The sequence below is a fragment of the Passer domesticus genome, chromosome 4 (genome assembly GCF_036417665.1).
Source record: "Passer domesticus isolate bPasDom1 chromosome 4, bPasDom1.hap1, whole genome shotgun sequence".
NCBI lineage: Eukaryota > Metazoa > Chordata > Aves > Passeriformes > Passeridae > Passer > Passer domesticus.
The window spans coordinates 24,765,207-24,778,658 of record NC_087477.1 but is presented as its reverse complement, the minus strand read 5'-3'; the positions used below and the strand labels follow the sequence as shown (position 1 = coordinate 24,778,658).

The 13,452-nt window shown below is 42.6% G+C and overlaps 1 protein-coding gene and 1 long non-coding RNA gene across 2 annotated transcripts in view; one reads left to right on the top strand and one right to left on the bottom strand.

Annotated features, from left to right (window-relative positions):
• The window catches only part of LOC135298761 (uncharacterized), a 29,752-nt gene extending 27,069 nt beyond the window's left edge, over positions 1 to 2,683 (bottom strand). The window contains exon 1 of the long non-coding RNA XR_010360778.1: positions 2,514 to 2,683. This is a non-coding gene — a long non-coding RNA (uncharacterized LOC135298761). The remainder of the gene's footprint in view (positions 1 to 2,513) is intronic.
• COQ2 (coenzyme Q2, polyprenyltransferase) lies at positions 2,164 to 10,066 on the top strand. Its single transcript, XM_064416645.1, has 7 exons — positions 2,164 to 2,413; positions 2,497 to 2,663; positions 5,020 to 5,141; positions 5,364 to 5,449; positions 6,326 to 6,459; positions 6,909 to 7,097; positions 9,540 to 10,066. Exons 1-7 carry the CDS (start codon positions 2,179 to 2,181, stop codon positions 9,690 to 9,692), a joined length of 1,086 nt encoding a protein of 361 aa, XP_064272715.1. The 5' UTR covers positions 2,164 to 2,178; the 3' UTR covers positions 9,693 to 10,066.
• The last annotated feature ends 3,386 nt before the right edge of the window (positions 10,067 to 13,452 follow it).

Here is a 13,452-nt window from a genome sequence, read left to right as displayed (position 1 = left end):
GTATTCGGATGCAAGTTCCCCATAGCTTCTGCTATCTTGATCTCAGAGCTTCGCCCATCTCCTTCCTGAGCTAGGCTCTTTTGATTGCAAATTAGACTTCAAATTAGACTTTTCCTCCCTGCTGTCTGCAATGGCATGGACAGTCTCTTTGTATGAGGCAATTCCTCGGCTCCCGCATGTAGATTTGAAAATGCTTTTGACTATTTCTTTTAAACATTATAACATATATTCATATGATATTCTACATAAGCACGAATTACCTATATCATATATTGCAATGACTTTATCAGTGTGATATGGAACCTAGATTATTAGCTGCTCTCCATCAGAGTTGAGCAACTCTTTCCTTTATAGTCCTGTGCAAATCGTTTTACTGCTGTGGAGTACTGCTCATTAAAACAATAAAACAATGGCAAACCATTAAAGTCACTTCTCCATCGCATTCATATTTCACTTCCTCCTGCTAGTCAGCATATTGGGAAATTAAAGTTCAGAATGGTTTCCATTGTTTTCTACCAGTGTGTGAGTCATTCAAGCTGAAGGAAGTGTGTAATGCAAAAGAATTTATACTCTAGAGGGACAATGAACTCCCCAAGGAATCTTTTAGCAGCAGATCTGAGGACATTTAGACACTGAAACCATGCCATGAAAAGCAAAGGTTTTATGGCTCTGTCCTCTGCTCTCTGATTTGTGCAATAACTCATAAGTTGGTGTTATGACCCTGAAGGTGAGGTAACTGAGGTTCTTGTTAAAGGGTCCCTTGGGGTGGGTAAGAGTGAAATGACACATTAATGACTGGTGTTTATATACAGCAGTTTTAGTTTAATGATGGAAAGGAGGTACGCAGCCGTTTCGGTTATTATCTGTAGAAATACAACCATAGAAAATATAAATATAGAATTTAAGAAAATATATAAGTGAAAGAAAGAGAAAGGACAAGATTATGGGAAGATATGAAAGGAATGAGAAGAATGTGTCCTTACAAACAAACTGAGCCTGCCTGTAGGAAAAGCTAGATGCTGATAGGTGAAAGAAGCAACGGGAGTAACCATAAATTCCAGAGGAATGTTAGTAATTGACAGACTTGCTCATCTAAGGCCGTATTAAAATCCTGGACTTAGAGATACAAAGAAAAGGTGGTTGTTTCTAATTAATAGCCAATCACAGATGCAGCTGGCTCGGACTCTCAGGGAGTCACAAGCCTTTCTTATGCATTATATTCTTATTCTTTCAAGCCTTCTGATGATCTTTTTCTCTCTATTCTTTTAGTATAGTTTTAATGTAGTATTTTAATATAATATATGTCATAATATAATAAACCAGCCTTCTGAGAACATGGAGTCCAGACTCGCATCTCCACACATGGGGCACCAGACACGACAGTCATGCAGCTGGGAAAATAGGATTAAAAGAAAGCTACGTCCTCCAAAAACTTAGGAGATGCCAGTGGAATGGCCTCCCCCTTTTTTTTTTTTAATAAAGTCAGAGGACTTCTCTGTCTCCTTTTTGGACATAAACCTCTGGTGCTGTGAATTTTTCTGCACAGATAACGTCACCTGTGGACCCAGCAACAAGACTTAATTGATGCATTGAATTTTCATGCGTGATGATCACAGTCTTGATCCATCAGGGGTGGGGGAAGCCCCTGAAACATGAAGTTCCTGGGGTTAACACACCATCTGTTTCAGGCGGGAATGCCCAGGTACCTCTCCTGCTGCTAAGGTGGGTTTGCTGTGGCCAGCCGTGCTGCTCCTACGCAGGTCTGAGATTCCCCAGCACACACCCCAAGCCCTCTCCTCCTCCCCTGGGCCCGGCCTCGGCCAAGAGCGCGCTGCCTTTGGAGCTCGCTGGTGGCTGGAGCCACCAATCCCCAGCAGGGCAGCACTTCAGTCCCTCACACAGACGGCGGGAGAACTGATACAAAGGCCACGTGGGAAATCTGATTTCCTTTTTTTAAAATTTCCTACAGTGAGGAAAGGTATGGCACGAATGTTAAGAACGAATGTTAAGACACGAATGCTAAGAACGACCACGCTAAGTTTCGAGGACGACGATTTCACCGAGAACACACTGACCCTTTATCCCGCCCCGCCTCAGACCCGGCGCGGGGCGCCTGAGGGCGCCGCGCATGCGCAGCGTCGCGACACTCCGTCCCGCCGGCAGCGGGGCGGCGCTAAGATGGCGGTGGCGCTGCTGGCGCGGCTGTGCCGGGGCGCCCCCGGGCTCCGGGGCTCGCTCGGGCTCCGCGCCGCCCGCCCGCCCCTCGCCGCCGCCGCCGCCGCCCCGCCGCTGCTGCTCCGCCGTCCCGCCGCGCCCCTGGGGCCGCGCAGCTTCTCGGCGGCCGAGCTGGTGCGCGCCGCGCCGGCCCCGCTGCAGCCCTACCTGCGGCTGATGCGGCTGCACCAGCCCGCCGGTGAGCGCGGGGACGGTCGGGGCCGCGTCCCCCCCGCGCCTCCCGCTCCCGCTGAGCCCGGCCGCGGGTTTGTCTCCCCGCAGGGACGTGGCTGCTGTACCTGCCGTGTACGTGGAGCATCGGGCTGGCGGCCGCGCCCGGCTGCCTGCCGGACTGGCGCATGCTGTCGCTGTTCGGCGCGGGAGCCGTGCTCATGCGGGGCGCCGGCTGCACCATCAACGACATGTGGGACCGCGACTATGACAGACAGGTAGCGAGCCGTGGGGCGAGTGACAGGACAGGGGGGCATGGCTTCCAATTCAGAGTGCGTTTAGATATGAGGAAGAAGTTCTTCACTCTGGGCATGGTGAGGCATTGGAACAGGTCGCCCAGAGAAGTTTTAGGTGGCCCATCGCTGGAAGTGTTCAAGGCCAAGTTGGATGGGGCTGTGAGTGACTGGTCTAGCAAAGAGTGTCCCACCCACAGCACAAGGGTTGGAACCAGGTGATCTATAAGGTCCCCTTCCAACCCAAGCCCTTCTGTGATTCAGTGGACCAAGCACATGCCCATTCATCTCCATCGTCACAGATTCAACAGAATTTGTAGGGTTAGAAGGGACCTTGGGAGATGATCTAGTTCAACCCCTTTGCCAAGGCCAGCTCACCTACAGCAGGTTACACAGGAACGATCCAAGTGGGTTTTGAATGTCTCCAGGGAGAGAGACTCCTCTTAACAAATGCTGTTTTTTTCTCAGCCATGCACTAAGGATTCTAAAGGCACTGAAGTACATGAACATCACCAGGGATTCCTTGATGAGTACAGGCTCCAGGTTCAGGAATTCCTCCATGTTTCTGTCTGAGATGCACGTGATTAATTTTTCTACATTTCCTCCAAAAATAGTAGAAAGTATTTTATTTCATATAACACTTCTCTGTCCAGGACTGTAGTAAGTCTTCTAGAGTACTCACCTCTGTGTAAGATAAAATACATGCTGTTGTTGTAGGCAGTACATGAGCAAGTTTATTTCTCAGCTTTCTTTTGCACCACAGAACAAACCAAGTAACACCTTTTTTGTTATGCTTGCTAGTGACAATTTATCCAAGAACAACTTTTTTTGTTGTTTTTCTTAATTTTAGGAGCAGCATTTCCTTTTATTGTTGTACTGTTAATTTTGGCTGTTCAGAGTATCGTGCCCAACCCTGAGCTAATCCCCTCTGTTATGTTGCATGTTTTCATTTATCATCTCCCATTTGTACAGTAGAGGGAAATAAGCAAAAGGCAGAGCCCAGTGTGAGATTTTGAAATGTGCACAGGTGCAGTCTTGGAGGGGAAGGTCCTGGTGATGTGTCACTGTTTGCTTCTCCTGTTTTTTGTTCCTGTATTGCTCCTGTGGTTTTGGAGTTTGGGTTTCGGCCCTGCAAGACACAGAATAATGAGCCAATCCAGTATGTGAAGTTCTTAGTATGGCACTTGAGTTTGTGCTGTTGGGAAGCAGGGAATTAGAATGGGGTTTATGGCAGCTTTGGATGGTTTAGGGTTTAGAAGGTGTTAACAACTACATATGCTAAACAGATTTGATCTGGGGATGTGATAAGTAAGAGGGAATTTCAATAGAATTATTTAATTTATGCATTATGTGATGTGGTCAGATACAAAGTTTTAAAAATTGCCTTCACAGCTTTCTCTGGGGCACCTTACAAGGCTGCCTCCAACACAGGTGCCATAGAGGCCAGGCCAAGAGCAGGAGTTGTCTGGTGTAGGTGATGGTGGTTTGGGGCTTAGATTCTGTGTCACTGATTATTTGGGACATGTTTTCTTTAAGTGAAACATCCCATGTTTGGTTGCACTGTGCAGTGGAATTGGTCACAGGTATGTTAAGTGCATGTTTAGTGCTCCAAAAGCAGTATTTGATGGCAGGGGGGAGAACAAGCTACAAGAGTTAATTTAAATTTGCATTATTCAAGCATAGGCAAGATACTTTTTACATACAGAATATTCTGTAGAAAGTTGGCTTTTGAACCTCATTGAATAGACTTGACACTATTTCCCTCACCATGCCCAATTTAATGGAATTGCTAGGTTGAAAGGCACCTCTGGAGATCATCCAGTCCGACCCCTGCAAAGGCACAGTCACCTGGAGCAGGTGACACAGGAACACATCCAAGTGGGGTGTGGAGTGTCTCCAGAGGGAGAATCCACAGCCTCCCTGGGCAGCCTGTTCCAGTGCTCTGCCACCCTCAGTGTAGAGAAGTTCTTCCTCATGTTGGGGTGGAATTCAGTCATTTGAGGGTTTTTTTGGCATTGGTCACCTTTGGCAAATAATTCACCATTCATTTATTTTATCTTTTTTTCTGATACTTGTTTCTTTCTTCAGTTTACCTTGTATGATTTCTTGTTCCAGACAGAGTTTCTAAACTCCACTGCATCCCAGTTGGGATTAAATGTCTTTTCACAGCTATTAACTCCACATCAGTGGAACTGGATTCTGAAAATGCCATTAGAGAGAAACAAAAGCAAGAAACAGAATTAGGGCCTTTTCATTTCTCTTCAGAAAGTAGGAAACAGACATTGTAAATTGCCCATCAGTTACAGATGTACCTAGTGGTAATATTATTTCCATTTTTTAGGTTGCAAGGACAGCAAGCAGACCCCTGGCAGCTGGAGATATCTCCACTTTCCAGTCCTTGGTTTTTCTTGGGGGACAGCTCAGCCTGGCACTCTGTGTGCTTCTGTGTCTGAATTATTACAGGTGACGTATGAGTTATCTTTTGGTTTTTAAAGTCTGGTTCTGAGTTAAGCAGAGATTTTGAGTAGAAAAGGTGTTGGGGTCAGAGGGAGGAGGTTATTAGTAATGCAATTGTAATGGAAAGGAAAGGAATTAGGTCAGTACCGTGTGCAGCTCCTGCAATGCTGTTCTACATCTACTGATCTTTAGCCTGGCAAACAATAATCCTCTTGGTACTTTTTACAGTATCATTCTGGGAGCATCCTCTTTAATCCTTGTGGTCACCTACCCTCTGATGAAGAGAATAACATACTGGCCACAGCTAGTTTTGGGTGAGATGGAAAGATTTTTTTTCTCTTTTTTAAATTTCAGATGTGGTTTTTGGGGTGTTTTACAAATTAGTACTTGAGCTTCTGACTTTTTATAACTTTATATCAAAATAGAAATACCTTACAGACAAAGCTCTGTTGTGCCACAAGCTTCTTAATTTATGACAGGCATTGGAGTTATGTGTGGCTTTGGGGTTGTTTTTTTTTGTTGTTGTTGAAAATCAGTTCCTTGTTTTGATGCAGTGATAGGAGGTAGAAGAGTAGGGTGGAAATAAACATTTGTCATTTGAGAATGAGATGTAGTTTTGTGGTTATTTCAAAAGCCTTCTTAAATACAGATTTGTCTGTCCAGCATTTCAGTCTTCAGCTTCTAAAATAACTCCTGAACAGATACTGATGGTGCTTGTATTTTAGGGTGAGCTGCTAAAACATACCTGTGTATATTGGCTTTCACATTTGAGCTGTCTTCAAGGGTTTTTTAACCAAAATTGTCATTTTCAGGCTAGAACTGCCAGCTAGTTGGCTGCTGTGTACTGTTTTGCAGCCAGTTATGCTGACATGTTTTGTTACACTGACACCTGAGCATTTTACCTTCAGACCCGTTGTTAGAGTATTCTGGAATAGTTCTGTGCAAAGGTTTCCCTACACTAATGAAGTCAAACTCAATTAGGGAAAAATTTGTGGCATATGTATTTTTTTCTTGCATGTCCAGAGTATTTAATGTCAAATTATTTATATTTATTACCTGCCTGAAAATAAGTAGTAGAAAAATAGAGATGTTGGTATTATACAAAAGGCTACACTCTCAAATCAATCATATTTAATTGCTGCTGGCATTCTTGTAACTTGTATTTTTTTTTACTCTCTTAATGTTTTTAGGATTCACATTTAATTGGGGAGCCCTTCTTGGCTGGTCTGCTGTCAAAGGGTCGTGTGAGTGGTCTGTGTGTTTGCCCTTGTACTTTGCTGGAGTCATGTGGACCCTGGTGTACGACACCATTTATGCACATCAGGTAGGGTAACAGTGAAATCTTCCACATACCTGTGACTAAACACCCAAGTTTGTGTGTTTCATTTACAGATTTGTTGTCAAACAGCAGAGCTAACCTCTTGCAGTTCTTCACACTCAGATGAGCTGAAGCAAAGAAGTCCTAGCCCTTCAATATTTTATTGCTGTTTGCCAAGGTCTTACAAGTCAGGTGGAAAGATGGAAGTACAACACCCTTTGTGCTCTTATGCTTTTGCATTGTGGAAATAACTTCAACATCAGTATTAACTCCTGGCAGCTAAACAGCTCTAAGACCAATCTTCTAGTTTAAATTTTAATGTGGGACCTACAACTTCCCTTAAATTGGGTTCCTAGTAAGAAGCATTGAAAATTTAAGCAAGTCCCCCATTTTTATTTTTCTTATGAAGTGGCATTGCATTATGGATTTTGTGGTAATTCATCTTTTCATTCCAGGATAAGAGGGACGACATCATGATTGGTGTGAAGTCAACTGCCTTGCAGTTCAGGGAGGACACGAAGCAGTGGCTCAGTGGCTTCAGCCTGGCCATGCTCCTGAGTTTGTGTGTGGCAGGGATGAATTGCAACCAAACCCTCCCGTATTACTCGGCTGTGGCTGCCGTAGGGGCTCACCTGGCCCACCAGGTTTGATGGATTTATTCATGCTTTTTCCATGAGGAGGTTCTTACTAAGAAGTCAGAGGGCTTTTCAACCCCCATCAATTAATGAGTTACCCATGAAAAGCAGAGAAAACTAAAAGGAACTGTAAAGAGAACTAAAGTCTTCTGACAATAAACTTGGTCTTCTGAAGTACCTTTTGCAGACCTTTTGTTTGAGAAGACCTTTACTGCTGACCACAAACAGTGGAGCACTGAGTTACAGTCTGTTTGTAACCAACAGAAGTGCCACACATTAAGCTGTGATCTCAAGGAAGGGGTTTTCTCCTCACTGCCAGCAGCAACTGCTGCTAGATCCACCTCAATATGCTGCAAAATACTGTGGTGTTGACTGTTCTGATTCAGCTCTTGCAGTGTCTGCACACATAACAGCAGATGTTAACATAATTTTGTGCTAATTGACAGTTCTAAAGAGTTCTCTCAAAAGCAGAGAACAATCCAATTCAGTCTTGTAGTTGCATTCATTTAGAAATTTTTATGAATAACAGAAAGAAAGAAATTAGGTTTGTCAGTAAAGGATGCAGATAGGATCTTGTTATCTTGTTCTTTCTGAATTGTAACAACTGTGTTACACAGTTGTACTAAGTGATAAGTCAGTCTATTCAAAAATTAATTGCTGGTCTTGATTGGTAAGTGATAGCAGAGTGTTGTGTATTGCAAGTAGTGAATTCATTGCTAGTCTGAGAAGTTAAATCTGTGGTAATGTGGAACTTTTTGTAAAGCACGTTAATTGTAATGTTGCATTTTAATGGGTGGAGCTCATGCAGGTAATGGATATTAAACACATCACTGGGTAAGAGAATCCTTGTGGTAATGTAGTCTGGCACTCAGCCACTGTTCTGGTAGTGACTGTGTTTGGAAATGGATGTCCACTGCATGATCATTTACAGTTTGAATTGTCAGAGAGCCTTTGTGCTGTAGTTTTGTCATGAGTGGGAACCACTTTTAAGGATCTTTACAAGTGAGGATGCAGACTAATGAGTATAAATGATGGAGAATTCACAATTGTGTGGACTGCCAAAGTCACAAGAGCAGCACTGTTCTGTGTATCGCAGAGTAGCTTCTTTTTGAGGAATGATTTTAATATAGTCCTGCTTGAGCATTTTTATGCTTATCTTCATGTTCAAGATTTCTGATCGTGTCCTTAACTGAGTTTAGAAGGCTGAGTAAGATGCTTGAGGACTAGGATTTCCAAGATTTCCTTGATTCACTGAAATTTTATCTGAGGCAGAAGAATTTGGGTCATGATGATGTCAAATTGTATCCCTCTCAAGAAGTGTGCCAATAGAAAAATAACATCTACTTTCCTTGTGCTAAAAGAATAGCTTAGCTGCTGTTTAGTTTAATGTGCCAGTTCAGTGTTTCAAGTTCCCAGTGTGTGAGAAGCTGACAGGTTCTTAAGGGTGTGGATCACATCATATTTTAGAAGCTTGTTTTTGATTATTTGATCAGGACCCAGCCCTGATTTCTCTCTACAACCACAAATGAAGCAGATTTCCTGGGCAAGGTTTCACTTCTTTCAGTCAAATACTTTCTGCTTTAACTCTTTCTAAGGCTGAAGTGCAAAATTTGAATTTGAAGTTTTAGGGGCTCCTTCTCTGTTAATGCTTTCACTCATTTTGCTCAACATTTCCTCTTGTTATCATTCTCAAGACTTTTGCACCAAATTTTGGTTTTGGGAATATTTTTTTCAGTAAATTTGCTCTTGTTATACCTTGAGAGTTGGGTTTTCCTTTGGTTGGGTTTTTTTTTTTCACTTTTAGTTGTGACTCACAGCAGAGAGCTGCCATGTGGGTAAGCCAGGCCTTGCTTCTGGCTGCTATTGCAGGTGTCCTGGTCCTTGTTTGGAAGGGAATTGCATAGTCTTGGCTCAGAGCATCTGGACAGAAACCAGCCCTGTGTGGCAAGGCAGGGCCTAGCACTTGCTCTGGTTCACTGCTGGCTCTCCAGTGCCTTGTCTCTACTGAAACATGGAACAACACCTTGTAGCAGAGATGGAAAAGTGCATTTATTTTTATTTAAAGTTACATTGAAGAGTTAGGTGGCAACCTGCTGAGGAAAATCTCAGAGAGACTTATTTACATGTCTAGATATTTTTGCACTTTTAAGTATCAATCCAGGCACACCAGTAACTGGGCTGTTTATATAGTCTTCCATTGAGATGGTCTGGGAATCATGTTCTTATAAGATCCTTGACTTTTCTGCTGTATGTTGAAAAAAATTTGTCAAACAGAGATGCCAGTTTGCAACAAAAATTTTAAACACAGAGTATTCCTGTTTCTTGTGCAGTTAAAGGTAGACTTTATAGCTTAAAAATAATTTTTTGAAGTTGCAGATAATTTTGTGATGTGTCAGATATTTATGAGTCTGTAAAATAATAATCCTCTAATGTTATACTGTGCTTTTGCAGATTTACACTTTGGACATAGACAAGCCTGAAGACTGTTGGAAAAAATTTGCTTCAAATCGTACTGTAGGAATTCTGCTCTTCATAGGGATTGTGCTTGGAAATCTGTGGAAACAAAAAGGCTCAAATGTAGAAGAGCCTTCAGAGAACAGATAGTTGAAATCACTATCTTGACATTTTAGTCTAACTGAAGTGTAAGTATTGTAAGAAGGAAAACACTTTTAATGTAAATATAGATGCTTTATATTGTTTATTTATAAAAGCTGGTGGAAACATTTCTGAAATCATGCAATTGAGATAATTCTACAGTGGAAGTTTCGGTAATCTGGAAATAACTTCAGTCTGCACAGAAGCTCCAAAAAGTGAACTCCAAAAAGCTCTGCTGGTCCTGTGTAGTAGCAGCAAACTTCTGTCAAGCTCTGGAGACCGTGAACCCAAGATTTTATATGAAGCAGGTGTTTCTTAGTGACAGCACGGGTGAAAATGCAAAATGATTTCTGGATGTAAATAAAATCTGGCTGTACATGTTTGATGGTCTGATTTATTACAAAGGTAATTTTCAGTTTGAGTTGGAGCTTGCTTCATGGAAGAGTTGCAATAACTTTTTCTTCTGGGATGTCTAGGAACAGTCAGGACTGAGTGTGTGAAGTCCACAATAAGGAGTCAGACAAATATTTAAGATTTTCTGCTCTTGCTGTGATTGCTGCAGCAGGTGCTTTCCATGTGAAAAGGACAGGCTTCTGCAAAGTTGCCTGCACAGAGTGAGCTAAGGTTGTTTGTTAGGAGTGGTTTGAACACAGAGTAAGGACTGAAAACAAAAACAGAGAAGCCCAGAGCTGTTGCCAAGTGTGTGTAAGCAGTGGTTGACCCTGGGCTACAACTTCATCACACAAACTGTTGACTTTTTTTTTTTAATTCCTCTTGTTTTGACTTCTGCCTACCGGTCTTATTTGTAGTCTTAGAGGAAAAACTTGTTTCTAGGGGAGTGCCTAGAAACAGTAGATATAGCAAGTGCAGGCTAACTAAATGGGCCTTACACAGAAGTTGTTCTTAATTAGGGTTTGTATTTCTGGGGTGAAGAAAGTATTAAGTTGAAGAAAAGCAGTTTAATAATGAAAAACCATAAGCTTCTGATCAGTTTTGTGGCAGCTGCATTTTGTATAGGGAGAATTTGATGCATCCAACTTGAACTTTATTAGCTATTTACTAGTAATTAAAAAGTCTTGTAAAGTAACTAGTATGGATCAGTTTCAGTAGTGTTACTTTAGTGAGGTGGTGGCAAAAGTTATTAATCTGTTTTTAACATACTAAAGTGTCTTTTAAGTAGCTCAGATTTGGGAAGAGCTCACATTTTGTTGTGCGTTTGAACCTTCTGGTGTCCTTTGTCTGATGACTGCTTGTCACAAGTGTTTGTCTTAAAATGAGAAGAGGAAAAAGGTGTCACTAAATACAGTATAAATTAAAGTTTCAAAACAGTCTTCATGTCTGGAACATGAAAATAATGTTTTCTGGGGCTGTTTTCCAAATTTATCTTAGTTTCATTTTACACAGATAAGACATAGCTGTTCATTATCTGAAAAACAGAAAGATTTAGGTTCCAGGCTTGTAATACTGAGGATATTAAATTAGGGAAAACTTTATGATTAACACAAGGAAATAAATAATTTTTAAAGTGCAAAAGAGGTAAAGGCTACCGAGGATGTTAATTGCGTGAGCATTTTGTGATTAATACACAGAAATGAATAATTTTTAAAGCGCAAAAGAGATAAAGGCTGAGCTGCTTCCTGGTTAAACCTTCCTGTTTGGATCTGTTGGCAGATATACGTGATATATGTACATCTCCTCTCTTCATTCCCAAGGTGTTCTATTGCAAATCTTCACTAAGATGCTCTCTGGTATAATTGGATACAGCTTCTTAAAAAGTTTTCAAATACTTCTGTCTCTCAGCATCAGCTTTTTATTAGTGTGCTTTTGCAGAACTAAACAACATCCTCTGGAAGTTTCTTCTCCACTATCATTGCCTTTCTCCCACACCTCCTTTTCCAAGTATTCTTCCACAGAATGTTGAGATAAAAAAATGCTTTTTTCCTGCAATGCAAAGGTCAAATGTCCCTAACAGTGGCAAACTGAAACACTGCCAGTTGCTCAGGAAGCAGAAAGCTCTGTACCAACATCAGCCCTTGCCTGTGTGTTGCACTTTGTAGAAGGGTGTATCAAAACACCACCAGCTCTTTGTCCAGGATTAGCTCTATAGAGAGGTAAGGGTAGTACCCCTGCAGGGATAAAGGAAGAGGTTGCCAAGGCATTGGTAACGGGCAGGGTGGGGTTGGATCTTTGTTTTAGAAGCCTGTTTTGTACTGTGGCACACGTGAGCTCTCACACTCCCCTTTCCCAGCGAGAAGACTCGTCAGAGGAGGGTCAGCCAAGGCAAACTCTGCCTGGGTTCTGCTATTAGTATTTCTTGGTAAACATAATGGTGTTCATGGGGCGGGCGGGGTTTTCCCTCCCTCTATTCCCGAGGAGTGCTGCAGGAGCTGTGCTGTGTAAACAGCCGGAGTGCCCGTGCCAGCCAGCCTGGCTGCCATGGAGCCTGGCAGCACCATGGCAGTAGGTCGGGCATCTCGCCAGCCACTGGTGCCATGACCTGGGAAAAAAAGGCACTCCTTTCCTATTTCCACTTTGGCAAAAGCTAGGAGAGGGCCGTTGGTTTCTAAACACTCCACAGTGCAAATAGCAGGAGAGAGGCTCTGAGTTTCAAAAGAAATCTGCCAAGAAAAAATGGGCATCTTAGCCAGCCATGGATAACGAGAAATTTAGATACAAGCTGAAGGTACCTGGTACACTGAAGAGGTGATTTTGCTTTTCCTGCGATGCCTCCCTGCATTTTGGGATGGAGGCAAAAGGCCAGAGCAAATTTTAATGCAGTGTGCTAGAGGCAGTACAAGAATTACAAAGGAAATAGAAAAATCTTCATTGATCTTACAGCATTTTTCTTTGCCTGGATGGTGGTGTTTAAAAAACCATCAAAAAATACCATTTCCAGGCAGCTGTACAGAAGTGATTTTGTCTGAACAAAGCAGAAAGAGGCCTAATACACTTAAAAGAAACAGAAACAAAACCAACAACAAAACAACAGTGTTCATGCCAACTTCAATGGTTCTAACAATACAGCTGTAATTTCTGGGATGGAAATTCCCAACCTAATGCAAAACGAAATCCAAAGTCACCCCTGACTTCTTATGCCTGCAAAACACAGTTCCTCCAAATTGCAGAGCTTCTTGTCTGTGACTGGTCCAGTAACAAGGAAATACACAGAATAAAATAAATAAATAAAATATAGCTACATGTTATCTAATATAAGTTGTGTCAACTGCATAAAGAACCAAGCCTGTAACAGGTTGTAAGGGCAATGGGGGAAAGCACTGGCCTGCCCATTCCACAGGACCTTATTTTTTTCCCTGCACTGATGTCAAAGCATTGAGAGTTCAGCTCTGAATGTAAAGTATCTCACTTTCTACAACTCTCTGAAAGGACCTTGTGGCCAGGTGGGAGTTGTCTCCTCGTCTCCCAGGTAACAAGTGTTACAAGTTTGGTTTTTTATAAAGTTGGGGTTTGCTTGTTGTGGGGGAAGGGAAGTGTCCAGGACTTGGTGGGGGCTGGCGGTGGAAGGTGATTGGACCAGGGCACTGACCAATCACTCGACGCCCTGAGGAAATGATTGGTCCAGAATGAACACCAGTAAGGACCAATCAAAGCGCCCGAATTCCACCAATCGGTGCGCGGATCCAAACCCCACCAATCCTGGAGCAGGGTAGTAATAAAAAGCGGGGTTTTCAGTTACTTGGGGGTTCTTTCGATTTTGTTGTAGGTGGTGTGCTGTTTTGAGCTGTTGTGTAGGGATTCTGGGCTTATCCCA

Bases quoted from the DNA above. Each gene is read 5' to 3' on its own strand.
- COQ2 (XM_064416645.1), top strand. From the start codon at position 2,179: ATGGCGGTGGCGCTGCTGGCGCGGCTGTGCCGGGGCGCCCCCGGGCTC. The intron at 2,414-2,496 runs GTGAGCGCGGGG...GTCTCCCCGCAG, and splicing joins GCGGCTGCACCAGCCCGCCG to GGACGTGGCTGCTGTACCTG. The intron at 7,098-9,539 runs GTTTGATGGATT...GTGCTTTTGCAG, and splicing joins GGGCTCACCTGGCCCACCAG to ATTTACACTTTGGACATAGA.